Raw genomic sequence first — 18,295 nt, 5'->3', positions numbered from 1 at the left:
GAAACACCCTAAAATCTTAATAGGATCAGCTGTGTGCAGGGTTAGAGTTACATCTAAGCCCCCCCCCCGCCCCACCCCAGCGGTATTGCAAGCCCCCCACCCCCATTTCACACCTCATGAGTCGCCTCTATTTCCCACCCTCTTCCCATGTATTTCTCCCCTTCCGTCTCACTCCCTCTTCCTTAATCACCCACTTCCCGCCTCGCATGTATTTCTCTCCCCTGCGTCTCATTCTTACTCCCTCTTTTCCTCACTCACTCACTCCCTCTCCTCCTCCCTCCTCTCACTCAATCCCCCCCACAAAATACATATAACCCCACTCCCCACTATATATTTTAAAAAAAAACAACCCCCGATACATTTTAAAAAGCCCCCCTACTACCCCAATACATATAAAAAAAAAGTCCCCCACTCCCCCAATACATATTTTTAAAAACAGACTTACCTTGTGGGGGGCCTGTCCGTCCAGCACTGCAATTTGGGCCCAACCTCTGGCCAGGACCGGCTGCTGGTCCTCTCGTAGCTGGTCCCCGGCTCTCACTCACTACAGGCCTCTAGCCCTCTGTCCCTCACCAAGCTGGTGCACGCTGGGTCTCCCTCCATGCCGCAGTGCGCTGGATGCTTGGCCAAGCCTACTTCCGGTGTGCTGGCGACAAAGAGGCCCATCGGCATGCTACAGTGATAGAGGCCTGTATCTGAGAGAGAGCTGGGGCCTGGCGGGAGAGGACTGGCAGCCGGGCCTGGCCAGAGCTCGGGCCCAAGTTGCGCTTTTGGGCCCCCTACTGCCATCGGGACACCTCTACCTTCATCTCCCCCCCCTGTCGGCGGCCCTGGCTGTGTGTGGCTTGTCCATATTCCATCCTGAGGTATACTCCGTCCAACAATGAGCAGTCAATTTACTTTTTGTTTCAACATTGTTCCTCTTTCCCTCTAGATTGTAAACTCTCATGAGCAGGACCCTCATTACCTCTTTGTATCTGTTTGTGCATGCTTGTCCTTATTTGTATTTGTATGTTTTTCTGTTTATGTAATTCACATATTTCTATTCCACCATTGTACCGCACTGTGGAATAAATGTTGGGGCTTTACAAAGAAACAATAATAATAATATCAAGATAAATAGCAGTGTATAGCCAGTGATATATATATAAATACACAGTACCAAAAAGTCTGCAACACTCACAAATACAAAAAACACAATTTAATGAAGTAACACAAGCATCAGGGGGTAATCACAGAAATATCACCTCAAGCTTATTTCAGGGGCTCAAATGTAATTGGACAAATTAACACAATCATAAATAAAATGTTAAATTTTTAATACTTTGTCGAGAATCCTTTGCAGGCAATGACTGCTTGAAGTCTGGAAAGCATGGACATCACCAAACGCTGGGTTTCCTCCTTTGTGATGCTTTGCCAGGCCTTTACTGTAGCTGTCTTCAGTTGTTGTTTGTTCGTGGGTTTTTGTGCCTTAAGTTTTGTCTTCAGCAAGTGAAATGCATGCTCGATCGGGTTGAGATCAGGTGATTGACTCAGCCATTGCAGAATATTCCACTACTTTGTCTTAGAAAACTCCTGGGTTTCTTTCGCAGTATGTTTTGAGTCATTGTCCATCTGTAAAGTGAAGCGGCGTCCAATCAACTTCGCTGAATTTGGCTGATTCTGAGCAGACAATATATCCCTATACACTTCAGAATTCATCCGACTGCTTCTGTCTTCTGTCACATCATCAATAAACACTAGTGACCCAGTGCCATTGTAAGCCATGCATGCCCATGCCATCACACTGCCTCCACCGTGTTTTACAGTTGATGTGGTATGCTTCGGATCATGATCATTAGCCCCCTTAATTGAATTGCTGGCTTGTGGGAGCCAAGTTCACCTACTTCCCACGTCAATTGACACACTTCCCACGGCAATAGACTTTCTGCCTTTCAAATTACGGGGCTAACAAGGTACGGATACATTTTATCGGTAAACCACTTCAGATCTAACCGCAAGCCAATTAAACAATTGACTTGTGGTTACGAGGTCGAATAGATAGAATTGGATACTCATACTTCAAACGGACCTCTAAACCGCAGCCACGCTTCTTCAATCAGCGCTGGCTTTGGCGCTCACAACACCATCTTGTGCCTAAAAAGAATATAGCAGGCATTACATTCACTTCTATTACAGTAGGCAGGGAATAGTCTGCAAATTGGGGTTAAGAAGGCTGGGACAGGGCAAATACTTTTAACCCCTTCATTCCCAAAGTGAGTTGGGGTTAATCAGCCGGGTATAATACCTTTATTTAGGCCTGATTAACCCTCTCCTCGCCACCCCTCCCCCACTAAAAGCGCAGGGACTGCCCTGACCACCTCGTCCGATGGTTGGGCTGGCCTGCAAGCTCTTGAAGTTAGTATGTCCTGAGGGCTGTCCTGGTGGTAAAGGCCATCAGCATTGCCATGCTCACTTCCTTTCCTGTGCTGGATGGTAAAGTCAAATTCCTCTAAGGCAAGACTCCAGCGCAAGAGTTTAGCATTATCCCCCGACACCCTCTGTAACCAACTCAAGGGATTGTGGTCTGTAATTACTGTAAAAGGTCTGCCATACAGATAGGACTGTAACTTCTTTAGAGCACATACTATGGCCAGACACTCTTTTTCAATGGTGGCATAAGCCACCTCTCTGGGCAGCAGCCTGCGGCTCAGATACACCACTGGGTGTTCATTGCCCTCCTCCCCCACTTAGCTGAGTACAGCACCAATGCCATAATCAGAGGCATCTGTCTGCACCAGGAACTTTTTTGCATAGTCTGGTGCATCAAGAATAGGAGCACTGGCCAGTGCAGTCTTTAATGCTTGAAAGGAGACCTCACAGACAGGAGGCCAGAGTACCTGCACAGACTGTCGCTTTTGGGTCAAGTCAGTCAGGGGTTTGGCAATGGCACTATACTGAGGGACAATCTTTCTGTAGTAGCCTGCGATGCCTAGGAAAGCCATAACTTGTTTCTTGGTTTTGGGAATGGGCCACTTCACTATATGGGCAACTAAGGCTGGTTCTGGCTTAAGATGCCCGCCACCCACCCGGTGCCCTAGGTATAGTACCTCTGCCATCCCTACTAAGCACTTGGTGGGTTTTAAGGTGAGTCCCACTTCCCTAATCCTGGCTAGCACCGCAGCTACATGCACTAAATGTGAGTCCCACGAATTACTAAAGACAGCAATGTCGTCCAGGTATGCCCTTGCAAACCCTTGCATACCCTCCAGCAAGCTATTGAACAGGCGTTGGAAAGTAGCCGGTGCATTTTTCATCCCGAATGGCATCACTAGAAATTCATAGAGGCCACTTGGGGTAATAAATGCCGACTTCTTCCTAGCCTCCTGGGTCAAGGGGATCTGCCAGTAACCTTTACTGAGATCCATTGAAGTCAGATGCCTTGCCCCCGCGAGTTCATCTAACAACACATCCATGCGGGGCATGGGGTAGGCATCTGATACTGTTCCCGCATTGAGCTGCTGGTAGTCCACACAGAACGGTGTGGTCCCATCCTTTCTTAGGTACCAGGACTACAGAACAAGCCCAAGGGCTCTGGGATGGTACAATTACCCCTAGGGCCAGCATCTCTTCTACCTCCCTCTCTTTACTGCCCTTAATCTCTGGGTGATCTGTGATGTGTGTCTTGCCTGGCTTATCCTAGAACAGAGCCCTATACTTCTCTAGCATAGCCCTGGCTTCTGCCCTCTGCCTGACACTCAGCTGAGACCCTATCTCAACCTGCTCTACTGTACCCCCCTGCCTAGCCTCCCCCAGGAGATCAGGCAGAGCATTGGTCGCCGGATCCCCCATCGGTGGGCTGCAAATGGCCAGCACTTATGTCACACTCAGTGCTATGTACTCCTAGAGCATATTTATGTGATAAGTCTTATTCCTTCCTGCCTCAGCATCTACCTGTACAACATAGTTGAACTCATTAATCTTTCGGAGTACCGAACACGGTCCCGACCAGGCAGCCATTAATTTGTTCTCCCGAGTGGGCTTGAGAACAAGCACTTGCTGTCCTGGGATGAATTCCCAGCTATGGGCATTCTGATCATACCAAGTTTTCTGCTTTGTCTGAGCAGCCCTAAGGTTGTCCTGTGCCAACCCCATGAGCATCTCTAGCCGGTCTCTGAGATCTATCACATACTAAAGCACAGAAGCATCAGTATTGGTAGTCTCCCCTTCCCATCCCTCACGGAATAGGTCCAGAGGTCCCCGTACCCTGCGACCATATAGCAGCTCAAAGGGAGAGAAGCCTGTAGATTCTTGCGGTACCTCTCGGTATGCAAACAGCAAGTGCTGCAGGTGAATCTCCCAGTCTTTTCCCTCTGCCTGTATAAACATCTTAAGCACCTGCTGCAGGGCCCCATTGAACCTCTCACATAATCCGTTGGTCTGGGGGTGGTAAGGGGTCATGCGCTGGTGCTTCACCCCTCACGCATCCCAGAGACACGAGCAATTCACTCATCAATTGCGACCCCTGATCGGTTAGGATCTCACTAGGGAAACCTACCCTAGAAAAAATGGTTAACAAGGCTTTAGCTATTGTCCTAACATCAATAGTGGCAAGCGCTACTGCCTCAGGGTACCGGGTGGAAAAGTCCACCACCGTGAGGATGTAGCGCTTCCCTGACCAGCTGGGAACCATGAGGGGTCCCACGAGGTCCATAGCTACCCACTGAAAGTGTTCCCCTATTACCGGTAACGAGTTCAGGGGTGCCTTCACATGGTCACCTGCCTTACCTACTCGCTGGCAGGCATCACAAGCCCGGCAGAATTCTGCTGCTGCACTAGATGCCCCCGGCCAGTAGTAACACTTCAACAGCTGGGCTCGCGTCCGAGCGACCCCCTGATGCCCCGCTAGTGGAATGGAGTGGGCTACCCACAACAACTGCTGCTTATACTCCTGGGGTATCACTAGCTGTCTCTTTCCCGTCCATACCTCATTTAACCTGTAGTCCCTTGCTCTCTATACAGGAGCCCGTGGTGCCACAGGAAGTAATCAGACCCCTTGCTTGACTTAGACTTTGACACCCAAAGTCTCATGACCTCTAAGCTGGGGTCTGATCGCACCGCATCCCTAAACTGGGTTCCTAACTCTGGCCACCCTCCGGTCATACCTGTGTCAGGGGGACAGGGAACAGGGACAGGGAACAGTAAGTCAGTGTCAGAAGGCGACTTCGTCTGGCTTACCTGTCTGGTCTCCGCAGAGACTGCTGGAACCGTAGTCCCCAAGGCAGGGGGACAGGGGCTTGTTCTGCTGCAATCCTTGCTGACTGGCTCCTGGTGATTGCTGCAACAGGTGCCAACTCAATGGTGAAAACACAGGTTACATGTCCTAGGTCGTTACCAAGTAAGATCTCAGCATCCAACCCAGGCAAAACCCCCACCTCCCTCATGCCACGTCCGGCACCCCAGTCCAAAAAGACCTGGGCAACTTGGAGTGACCACGGTCCTCCGTCTGGCATGGTCACTTTTATCCCGGTACCCGGGAGCAAATCCTCTGGCCACACCATGTCAGGGCAAACCAGAGTCATGGTGGCACCGAAGTCTAGCAAGCCGTCCGCCTGCTGGTCTCCGATGGTCACCCTCCGCAGATGCTTCTGCCGGACATCGTTGGACTGCATCCCGACTGGAGCAACCTGATGTCCCCCGATCTCCGCTGCTGGTCCCGAGGTGGAAAGTGCAGATTCTCAGCTGGACGACCCTCTGTGGGCTGGTTCCACGGCTGTGCTTGGCTCCTCTGTGTGTGCCAGTCGCACATGGGTGACCGGCCTCGCAGCTTGTGATCGTTGCCCCTGATGGGGTCCCTTGAACCGGTCCCAGTCGGACAGTCTTGTCTGAGATGACCGAACTTATTGCAGGTAAAACACCTCCTCTCATGTTTGAACTCTGTAGCCTTGGGTGCGTTGACGGCTGCTGCAGGTTTCTGTGTCCACTGAGGGGTAGTTTTAGCTCCCTTGGCCACGCGGGCCGTTCCTTTGGGAGCTGCTGGATCATCCATTGCAACCCTGCTGGCCACATATTCATCAGCCATTTGTGCAGCCTCCTCATAGGTCTGAGGTTTTTGGTCAAAGACTCATGCCCTCACGTCCGTGGGGAGCTGCTGCAGCAACTGCTCCTGAAAAAACAAGTCCAGTAGGGTATGGAATTTTTTAACTCCATTCCCCTCCACCCACCGAGTCCTGTGCATAGTCACTGAATGACTCCCCGCAGGAGACATTAGTATAGGTTCAATCAATATCCCACACGCTGCAACCAGTTAATATAAACCTGTCACGGTGGACCAGAACTTATCAACACTTTTTATATTTTTGGGATTGTCGATTGAACACAACAAGGAGCAAAATAAATTGTGATTTATTTCCTTACTAGACAAACACATGATAACTTAAGAATACACTTAATACAACACTTACTTGGATGGGGAAACTAAATAAAATGTCCTTTGCAAGAAAGCGCAAGATATGCACTCTCTGTTTAAAGTCTCGTTGGCTAGATCGCAAGTTGCCAATCTAATAACTTTGCCAAATCAAAGAATTTCGTTAAAGTTCATAGGCATTCGTTCGGGAGTCACCAGGGCTAATGAATGCCGAAGTTTGGGGTAAACTCTTGGTTTTGAAAGATTAATCCCTTGCGTACTGGAACCGCTACCGCTGTGCTTGGACGAAGTCCTGCGTAAAGCGTAGTCACATCATGAATCATACCTGGATCACCACCTGGCAGTATCAGATTGCAAATCCTGAAATCAAAACATAACTTGAAGATTTCCGGTCACCACGGAATTAGGCAACAAAAGAACCCCTGTTGCACCAGTACAGGTTGCCTAGACTTGGGCTTGATGTTGAAGAGTGTGTCTGTTCCTGTGAAATCTGCACCCACAGCAAAACACCTTGCACTAAACCGCGTTGTCTTCTGCCACCTTTACCAATCCCAAAGTTGCCAAGAAGTTCAATTTATACCGTTTTTTTCCAGGGGTTCAGTACTATTTTAATGGTCATGGACTGATTGACTAAAATGGCACATTTCATACAAGGGAAGACTTCCTTCTTAGAGACTGCTAACCTTTTCTGGAAGGAGGTTTCAGGTTGCATGAATTCCCTGAGGAGGTGATCTCCGGAGAAATAAAGCCCAGTTAATATCTCTTTTTGGCAAGACTTCTGGACCCTGTTAGGAATCAAGATTCAGCTTTTACATCCCAAGACCAATGGACAAATAGATTGCACCCTTTAGACATTAGAGCAATACATCAGTTGGCTTCCTATATAAACCTGCAGCTTCCAATTGCAAGATCAATGTGCTTTTTAGCTAGCGTTCTTGTGATTCATCTGACCTGCACATTGCCTGACCATCCACCTGTTTGATTATGTTCCTGATCTCTACCTGCTCTGTCTGCTTGCTGTAGCCATTGGGATCCACCCACCGCCTAAATCCACCATCAACACAGCCAAATAGTAAGTATTGGGTTTAAATAATTGGAAGTAGACTGATTGGTCTGTTGTTCTTGATGTCTTTGTCTCCTTACTTAGGAATAACTATGGCCTTGATGTGGAATTTTTCTGTGCTTTAATCAGAATTTAAAAGGCCTCATTCTAGTAGCTTCGATAACCAACTCATTGAGGATTTGAAGCAGCTATCGAAAATGTTGCTAGGTAGCTATTCAGAAAGCCTTGAGGAGTTGGTTAAATCATGCGGGAAGGCATCTTTTAGCGATTTCTTGCTCCTGCTAAAACACATCAAGCGAGAGCTGCAAAACATTTGCAAATTAAAAAAAATTCTGAAATCATGCTATTCTAGTAGCTCCGATTAGATTATCTGAGCTCTGGAATTGCGAGTTTATAAAAGATTAATCTTGCCAGCCCAAGGGGGGGGGCGAGATGGAATCTGAGAGCAGGACTTTGAAAAAAATGCATTTTTCCTGCATCGAATTGAAGCCGGGGGGTCTCGAGAGCTGATATCCATTAATATCAGAACCATAGACCCCCAGCATCAATCCGATTCAACAAAAATGCAATTACAGGTAGCTTCAATACCTTTGCGGCTAACCACTAAGGTAATGAAGGGGTTAACTACCTGTGCCATGTTTATTGTGGGTAGCAGGGGTGGGTGAAGGTGCTATTTGGCCGATGGTGGGTGTTTAGACCTTTCGGGGGGTTGCAGGAGGAGATAAACCCTTCATTACCTTAGCGGTTAATACTGCTATGGTAATGAAGGAGTTAACCTCTCCCGATACGAACCAAGCAGTTATAAACACCCACCGTGTGCCAAATACCACCACCCATCCTGCTAACCACAATAAACATAAAAACACAGTACAAACACAATAATAAACAATACACCCATTCATTGCCAGTGTGGTTACCTATGAGCCCAATGAGAGCAAAGATAAGCCAATGGCAAAGAATGGACATTCCTATACCCCCAACAACCCTAACATTACAGTACATTAATGGCAAAATTACTATTATCCAGATCTGGATAATAGTGCATTTGCCCATTCAAAATAAAACAATATACAGCAGCATAAAGTAGATAAAACTTCTACTTACCCCTGCCAGGATGAAAGGCATCCTCATTATCATCCTCCATGTCCATGTCCTCCGTTGGCTGGAACACAACAAGAAAAAATACAATCTAATAGCCCCTAACCCCTGACACAAGTACCGCCACCCTCTTCCCAGTGATTGGCACAGTGGTACATCATGTCCATATAATATGGGCATGGCATGATAATCCACTAGAGAAATCAATGGGCAATATAAAAAATAATCAACAGGCCCCACATGAAACAACAATAAAATAAATGTAACCCCTAACAAACATAACAATTAAATTAAATGCCTAAACAATCTGAAAATGTAATAAAAAAAGCCCTACAAGTACATAACAATGAACTAAAAATAATAAACAGAAATAGAAAACATACTGTAACCATTAATTCAAAACAAGCATTTGCCAAAAAATGCATTGGCCGTCACTGTATTTATCTATGCCCTAAAGGGGCATAGATGAATACATTAGCAGTCAATGGACAAGCAAAAACATAAAACAACAATGAAAAAACCTGCAAAATTTAAATTACATACATTTAATATTTTTCTTACCTTTAGATGTCTTCACAGTCCGAATCCCGGAGTATCAGGAAACTCTCGACCAAAGTCAACATCATCCAACGTCCTTCGACATCCTCGGCGATGCTCCGCGATCAGGTAAAAAAAATCTTCTATCTTCTATTCTTCCAACTTGAATCTTCTTACCTTTGTACAGTAATCCATTGAATCACTATGTTAAATTCAAAACGGATGTTGACTCGGCGGCTTCTTAAGTTAAAATGAGACGGGACAAGCCTTATATAAGGCCCGTGACGTCACTTTTAGGGTCAGATGGTACAGGTCCAATCGGATTGAACGCTGTATCATGTAACAGGCTTTTAAAACATTTTTTATGGATGTGACATCATCTCCAAGGGAGGTACGTCCCATCCTTAAAACCACATGACAGTAGGAAGGATCCGAAGATTCCAGCGGTGCACAGCTTGTAGAGATGAGAGACCAGCAAGGTGTAGATTAAAAATGAAATTTTATTGAAAAAACATATGGTATGGGGGACACACTCTGACGCGTTTCGGACCTGCGTGGTCCTTAATCATAGAGCTCTTAAAACCACATGGATGCATCACATGGTACAGGAAGCAATGGAATTGAAGACAATCCTATTGGTTCCTGTGCCATGTGACATGTTCCATTTTTTACAAAGGATGTGACATCACTTTAAGGGATGATGTCAATACCTTTATAAAAAAAGGAACATGTCACATGGTACAGGAACCAATGGGATTAACTTCAATCCCATTGGTTCCTGTACATGTATTGTACAGACAAAAAATATGTCCAAGCGCACAAAAATGTGTTACGTATTAAAGTGTATGTGAAAATGGTCTAATAAGACCTATAATGTGAAAGGTATTATATACTGTAAAATGCATAATAACCACAAGTAAGGTCCAGAGAAATTGGGCAATAATAAACAAGGCAATATTATAGGTGAAAAAGTAATAAACGATAAAAAATCACCACAAGATAATAATAGAGAAAAAAAATTCCTTTAAGAAAGAGGGTCTGCTACTATGCTTTAGATGGCGATGCCAAAACATCACCAACTAAATAGAGGTAGACAAGAAAAGAAAGTGCAGGACCCTCATAGTGTAGTATTAAAATAAACGGTGTATTGTAAAAAAAGGCGAGATATACACGTACAAAAAATATGGTAACAATGAGCATGTGAATGTATAATAACCGCTGTCTGGATGCCACAGGGATAGTCTTACGTCTGCTGCACGATATCATGGGAACAAGATGGATGTTATTTGGGACAGAGCAACTTTGACAAGCCTGCCCTAGCTTCATCGACTCAAACCACAAAATAGTCTGGTTCACTGACTGGGGCTTCTCCTTACATACACTCCGCCAAGCTGTCCTTAGCATGGAAATAGTAGGAGCGACCAATCAGAGTGTGGGAACCCTATCCAACTAGCCAATAGAAACAGGGTCCCATCTCTTGGCTGATATAAGAGGAGGGGGCTTGTCAAGCCAGCTCGGGATGCCCTATGGGCCGGACACATGAATCGACCAATGGAAAACATGCCGACATTCTTCCGTTTCCCAAAGGGCAGGCTCCACAATGTCTGGCAGACCAGATTATCATCCCGCAGGGGGTCTCTGTTTTCTGGACTCAGTACTCTGCCCTGCCCCATCCACTTAGCACCCCGACACCTCTCAACATCCCGTTCCTCTTTGAATTACGGACTTGCTGGCACCTTAAACATATGCCCTGGCAGACTGCATAGAGCCTTATAGTAAATGTAAAACACATTCTAAAGTACACTTTAATAAAGAATATACTTTGGGGAGCCTTATACTTATACAGGAAATGGATTGGGGATATTTGGGCTAGAAATCCAGGAGTCTGGGGGACACTAGGTAGCCCAGCCCGGTACTGGGTACCGGCAAATCATGCCTGCTCAACGGGGATAATTAAACGATTACCGGTAACTCTGGCCCCCGAAATCCTTCATACAAAATAATTGCATTGCAGTGTTCTTGTACATTTCTTTTTAGATGTTCCCATCTATAATTAGTGCACAGACTGTTATTGTTGATCCATCGCCTTGTTTAAGTTACTTCTTTCCAATCATAAGTCGCTGCTTCATCTCCTTTAACTTTTGTTATCGTTGATAGTCTTCTTAACCATATTGCAGATAATTATATTCCTACATCTTCAGCTATACACTTGAGGATTGTCCTGCACAACTCTGTATAATCAATTTTATAAGTGAAACTTCTTTGCTTGCACCTACTATAATTTCATAGGGCAAAATCTCCTTCATTGGGAATGAAAATGTGTAACAGAAGTGACGTCACGCATTAGTGATTGTCGCGCATGCGCAGAAGCGGCCGTTGCTGAGCACTCCAATGACTAGCTTCAATACTGGTCCCTGCGCATGCACAGCAGCGGCGACTTTCGTGCATGTGCAGTAGTGTCTGGCGACATCACGCATATGCAGTAGTGCCCTGCACTTTCGACGCATGCACAGTACTTTACTATCCGGACATTCGCAGCAGTGATGCCCAGCCCCGTTGAGGCATGCGCAGAGGTGGCCTGCGCCTCCGCACATGCGCCGAGCTGGCCAACGCCGTCCACACATGCGCAGAGATGCCCAACACTACCAGCACATGAGCAGAGAGGGCACAAAGACAGACACACACACACAAGGATTTTCCAGTGATTATAAATATAGACGTGCAAATAGCAAACATTTTAGAAATTTACCATTTATAATAAAAAAGCCAGAAGTGAAAAACACCACGGTGTGTAAACATATAACACATTAATTTTATATAGATTAATATAATATAGTAACTGTAATGAGTATTAAAAAAATGTGCACATTCTAAGTCAAACTTCTTTGAGTTTTGTCAGTGAAATTGTGTTTTAATTATTATAATTTACATTGAATGAAAGACTTTTGAGAGTAAAAGCATTTAGATACTTTACAATCCAAAATATATGTATCTTAGGGCCTCATGCAGAGAGCATCGTTATTTCAAAACTCGCCATTTTTTGTTCAATTTCGCGCAGAAAACGGCAGAAAATGGCGAGTTACGAAAAACGCGCCAATTTTTTTTTCCTATGTCTAAAACTCGCCTCGCGGCTGGCGAGAACCTCCATCCCGCCATTTTTAAAACTCTCTGAATGCAGAGAGGTGCGAACGGCATGTAGCGGCTGTTCGCGCCAAAAAATGGCGCGATTCTCGCATTTTTGCCGCGCCAGGAAAAGATGGCAAGATGGCGCTCGCCGCCTATAGTAAAGGGGAAAAAAAAGGCGCGAATTTGTTTTTACACGTTTCTGAAGCGCGCATCTCGCCAATTTAAACTCGCCACACGCATCCATGTTAAACATAGCAGAATTCGCACTTTTCTGCATATGGAGAATAAAACTCTCCAAAAAAGCTACTTTTTATGAAATTCGCCACTTTTAAAATTCTATGCTCTCTGCATGAGGCCCATACTTTAGTAAGTAAGTACTTCACTGTATTCCAAGTGATAGTATGGAAATTAAAAAAAAAAAAAAAAAAAAACGTATATAGACTTCTGGGGTGAATCCCACTTTTGCTTTCTATTGCAAATACTAATGGCACATACAGTATTGTACACTGGTATTTGGGGGATCATTTAAAATATGATGCTGGTCATTGGGGGAAAAAAATAACTGTTTTGTCCCAAATTGTCTTCTAAAGAATTTGTTTTTGGCATTTCTCAAAAATCAGGGTAAAGTTTATACATACAGTAAGTGTTATCTATCACATACTCAAAGGTTTTTACTACGTACAGTATTACAGTATAACAACTTACTTTGTTTTTATGATTCCAAATTGGACAAAATTGGGCATACATTTGTAAAGAAGTTAAGATATGTTGAATTGTTAGCTTATTGTTATTTCTGCTGAAAAATGCCAAAAATTAAAATACAGACATCAGACAACATTAATAAGGAGAGAAGTGTTAAAAGTAGCAGAAAGCAGATATGAAACTTTTGTCAAATTAGTTTGCTATTCTACGTATAGTACTAGTAAATGTTTGTTTTCTGTATTCTCTCTTTTCAAATACTACACATATAGCCTGTACAAATGTCAATTCAATATACTATTAACATTCCCGTTTAATCCTATTACATCCAAATGTTTTAGACTACATAGATTTATTAAAGGGGGCTACGCCGTAACACACCTTGACTCCAATTCAAATGAATAGGAGTTGGGAGTTGAGATGTGTCAGCACACTTTAATGAAAATAAGCAATAGTGATTGTTATTACTTGGAAAAAAAGAAGGGATTAAATATTATTGACAGGTAAAACCTTCTCTAAACTCAGTATAGCCAATAAGTACAGAGGTGGTTTACAGAAAACTACAAAGGACGCATTGTAAAAAGCTCTACAAGAAGATGTTCTACAGTGTAAGAAAGAGAGAGGGATGCAGTATATTGGTTTGCAAAGAAAAAAAAAAGCAGAATGTTACATATTATACACATAGAAGAGACAAACAGTGGAGAATAGCTCATGTTCTCACCATAGCCAACACATCTACGTGACACATTTGGCAAACAGTTAAATCATTCACTTTTTGGAAGTGGGACAGCCTTGTCCTAGTAAATGGTACTTTGTGGTGTGGGTAGAGATAGCATGAACCTATTGTCAGAATTATATGTCTATATATCTATATTTCCACAGCTAACCTTGCCACTACAGATATTATCTTCCTGGTATGCTGTGTGCCTTTTACTGCAACTCTCTACCCACTACCCAGCTGGATTTTTGGAGATTTCATGTGCAGATGTGTAAACTATATCCAGCAGGTATGTACTGAATAATCTTTCTCAAAATTGCTAATCAATAAAGTGCCTCAATTTATATTGTGGATGTTTGAAAATAAATGTTAATTTATTTGTACTGTATATAGATCCTTGTGTATCCAATCCAATAAAAAAAAATTATTGGTCAGTCTGGAAGATTATTGGATCTTTGCTATTTGTGATTCTTTGATCTTTCTTTGCTGTTTCTGGTTCTTTTATCTAGACTACTTTACTTACAATTTTTTATTAAGCAAGGAGAATTGAGAATCACCCCTACGAACGGGATCAATTCATATCCCCTCTCTGGAAGTTAAGTGGGTCTTAAATGCAGTACTGGCTCGCCATATAGATTCTTGTGTATCCTCAGTAGAAGTAAAACACCGGACAGACATCCCTTAGCAGTTCCTACAGTAATCTTTATATAAAGAGACAAAATACTGTAATAAAGTTATTAGATAACGAAAGCAGATCCCACAGTACCCAAAAGAATTAGCTGCTTTTGGTACTTACACAATCAGAAATGTTTAAGAGGTACCACCAGAGGAAATCACCCATGAACAGGTCTACGAAATCGGACATTTGGTCGTGGCTGTCTCACCTTGACCAAGTTTCTGCCAGCTTTCGGCTGCACAGGGACCCTCCACCCCAGCCGCTCTATTGCTGGACACTCGGCCGCTGGCTGCTTCGCCAAAGTAAGTTAATTTAAGGTTAATTTAGTGGTTAGGGTAGGGGGTTAAGGATACGGGTTTTAGGGTAACGGTGAGGCTTTACTTTTTTAGGTAGGGATTTAGGTTAAAGCTTTGAGTAAGGTGTTAAGCTTTTTAGGGTAGGGTATTAGGGTAAGGCCACGCTTATAGTACATGCGATGGCGACGCAACGGATGATGTCACCCATCGCCGCTAGCGAAAGTTGTAATTCGCTTTCCGGCGAAGACGCGGGCGAACAGGTCTTTGATTGGTTCAGAGGCTGTCACATGTGGCGACAGCCTCTGAAAAATAAAATTTGACCGGCTTCAGAAATTCACGCCACCAGCATCACTCCCGTCACTACACGCTTACTATAAACGCACGCGATGGCGGCAATACATTTGTTTTGCCGCGACATCGCGTCGCTGGCACTTTAAGCGCAGCCTAAGGGTTTCGAGTAAGGGGATTTAGGGTGAGGTTAAGCTTTTTAGGGTAGGGATTAAGATAAAGGGTTTAGGGTAAGGGGTAACATTAGTATTAGGGATTAAAATTAGGGTTTTTTTAGGGTAAGGGATAAGGTTAGGGTTTTACCTTGACGACGAAGCGGCCGGCGACAAGTTGAGTGGCAGATAAAGGCCGGTGGAGATTTGGTCACGGCAAAACGACCACTGGTCTATCCTCTGTCTGGTGCCATTCAAAATGGTAGAACATTCTTCTTCTCCTGGCTGTTATAACAAAATGGAGCCTGTAAAAGCAAAATGGATTCTGAATACATGAATCCCATCTACAAATCCCCCTTTAAAAATAGAAGATTTTTCTGGGATATGGGATTCAGCAGTAAGAGTTTTGGGAGTACTGATAAATCAAAACATTAGTAACATAAATACTGTAATAATAATATACAGCTTCAAAACAAATAGCAATATAATAGGATATATGATAAAGTGTAACAGTTTGGTCTCAATACCTAAGAAATCCTAAATGTACAATCCATCCCTTGGGTTTGTAGTACTCTAGATTGTGTGTACTACTGTATTTTGTTTGATATAGACAAGGGAATGAACCCAAAGGCTGATGCTACCAAAGTCAAGTATGTAGGGGTGAATGGGAATAATCCATAGTCCGCTGTGTTAAGAATGGCTCCTCACCATTGACATAAATGATAAATCATATAGAGATTAGAGGATAATATAACTCACCCGTGGCGGGGGGCCCGTTTTGCAGTGTGGGGCTGGGTCCAGGAACGTGAAGTATCCAGAGACACCGCACTCCTGTGTCCCTTGTGCCGTTGGCTGCTGCCCTTACCCGCCCGGTGTTGTTGTATCCTCGAGAGGTTGCTGAGTACGTTGAGCTGTATATCTCGCTGAAACGTCTCTCCTGGTGTCTTTCCTATGACGATGGAGCTTGCGGTGGCGTCCTAGGTGTTTTCCGCGCCAAACCAGTTTCCCTGTGGATACCAGCTGATTCCAAATCAGCGCACGCTGTTTACCTCAGAGAGGAGGAGCCGCAGGTGCGTCCTTGCAGTCACTGCGCTCCGGCGTGCCAATGGTTGGGAGATATGACGTCAGCGCTGTCGGGATGTATCGTGGTGAGGAGTCTGCGTGCACCGGCCGATTGAATGTAGATAAATAGTTGGGTGGAGGCGGTCACAGCATATGAAGTCCAGTCAAAGGGTGAAGATAAAATCAGCTTTATTAGAACATGCTGTACATCGCAGATAGCATACTCTGACGCGTTTCGTCTCAGTCCGAGACTTTTTCAAAGATCCCCCTTTAAAAATAGAAGATTTTTCTGGGATATGGGATTCAGCAGTAAGAGTTTTTGGAGTACTGATAAATCAAAACATTAGTAACATAAATACTGTAATAATAATATACAGCTTCAAAACAAATAGCAATATAATAGGATATATGATAAAGTGTAACAGTTTGGTCTCAATACCTAAGAAATCCTAAATGTACAATCCATCCCTTGGGTTTGTAGTACTCTAGATTGTGTGTACTACTGTATTTTGTAACAGTGGATTTGTGGACCTTTTCTGAACATATGGAGTTAATTCTATTAGACACCAATTGGTTGGGTTTTGTTTGGGGGTTTTTTTTGGGGGTGGAGGGGGTTCAACTTAATTTTATTTGCAGTTTTCAATGGGACACAGAAAATTAAAAGGGAAAATTCAGGACCACATCTAGCAGTTTTCGCATCATATAGAATATGGGCCAATCGAACCAACTTTACGTTTAAATTTGAACAGAAATGGTGGGATCAAATTAACAGCAACTAATAACACATTTAAATAATAAATAGACCAGACAAATACATAGGAAAAGAGGGAAGGGGGGAGGGGCTAGCACCTTCTTTATCAACCTTAGGTTTTTTTAACTTGTCTGTTTTCCTGTATCTGCTATCTATACAAAATACTAATTGTTCCAGGCCTTGCCCGAATAACTTCGGGGGGAACGAATTTTCCATCCTACAGTATATAAAGGCCAGTTCTCTGTTGTCTCTCTGCCCTCCTTATGGCAGTTCTCTCTCAAGAATGCAGTGAGCTTTTTTAGAACAGAGATATGCCATATCCTACGTTTAACCATGCCTAGAGAGGGAGCTTCCTGTTTTTTCCAGGACGCCGAGATACAGCATCTTGTGGCTAACATGATTTGGGCGATTAACTTGACTGAGGCTCGCGGTAGATCTTGAATTGGTCTTCCCAGGAGGGCCATTCATGGGTCAGGTCTCAAATTAATGTACTGTATAAAAACCTATTAATAAGTTGAAAGAGAAGCTTCCATAGGGGCAGTTTTGGGCTTCTCCACCAAATATTTGACATTGAACCGTTTTGTCCACAGCCTCTAAAACAGGATGGCGAGTGGGAGTTAAATATCATATGGAGCCTTACCGTCGTCATATACCAGCAAAATAGTAATTTGTAGGAGTTCTCATTTACCACTGTGCTTCTCATATATCTGCCCATTCCTAATTATCTAGGACCTCTCCTAGTTCTTCCTCCCATTTCAGCATGTACCGATATTTGCCACCTGCATCAAATCTAACTAGAATATGGTATAGGGCGGATATCATACACTTCTCCAGAGATCGGTTTTTATAAAGCATTTAAAAATAAGTGGAGGTATGTAACGCGTAGCGGGGCTGAGGTAGAGATTGGTATAGAACGCCAACCACAACCGCGAGGGCGGGTCTAGAGTGTAGGATAGTCTTGCAGGCAGGATCAGTGTAATAGAGTACAGCGTAAACGTGGTACTTGCCGGGTCTAAGAGTGTAGAGTAGCGGATCGTTGGGGTACGTAGCCGGAGTCAGGATTGGAGAGAGTAGAGTAGTCATGGAGCAAAAGCCAGGGTCAGTGTAGGGGAGAGCAGTGCCGTCGTATTCCAATTTCAGGGTCAGTGCAGGAGAGAGTATCACAAGGTACAAGCTCCAGGCAAGGTCAGGCAGCAAGATAAAGGCAGACGGCCACGGAGTAGTGAGGTTCAGCGTCACACAATGGAGTTATGCTCGGCGAGGTATGGAAGTGCAAAGAGCATATTTAAAGGACCTCCCACCAATGGGAGGAATCCAGGAAGTGAGGCTGCGTTCCTGATAGGCTGCTGGATCGTTCAAGTGCGTCCTATTGCACAGCCAATTGAGACTGCATCAGAGTGTGCACGCGCGCTGCTTGCAACCC

The 18,295-nt window shown here is 44.3% G+C and overlaps 1 protein-coding gene across 1 annotated transcript in view; it reads left to right on the top strand.

Moving 5' to 3' along the window:
- Nucleotides 1–18,295, top strand: part of LOC142490448 (G-protein coupled receptor 54-like) — a 197,769-nt gene that overhangs the window by 27,070 nt on the left and 152,404 nt on the right. Inside the window, exon 2 of the mRNA XM_075592805.1 lies at nt 13,812–13,936. Coding sequence (XP_075448920.1) covers nt 13,812–13,936 — 125 coding nt within the window. The remainder of the gene's footprint in view (nt 1–13,811; nt 13,937–18,295) is intronic.

The sequence above is a fragment of the Ascaphus truei genome, chromosome 1 (genome assembly GCF_040206685.1).
Source record: "Ascaphus truei isolate aAscTru1 chromosome 1, aAscTru1.hap1, whole genome shotgun sequence".
NCBI classification, from domain to species: domain Eukaryota; kingdom Metazoa; phylum Chordata; class Amphibia; order Anura; family Ascaphidae; genus Ascaphus; species Ascaphus truei.
The sequence above is the reverse complement of the archived record's forward strand: the minus strand, read 5'-3'. Positions and strand labels throughout refer to the sequence as shown.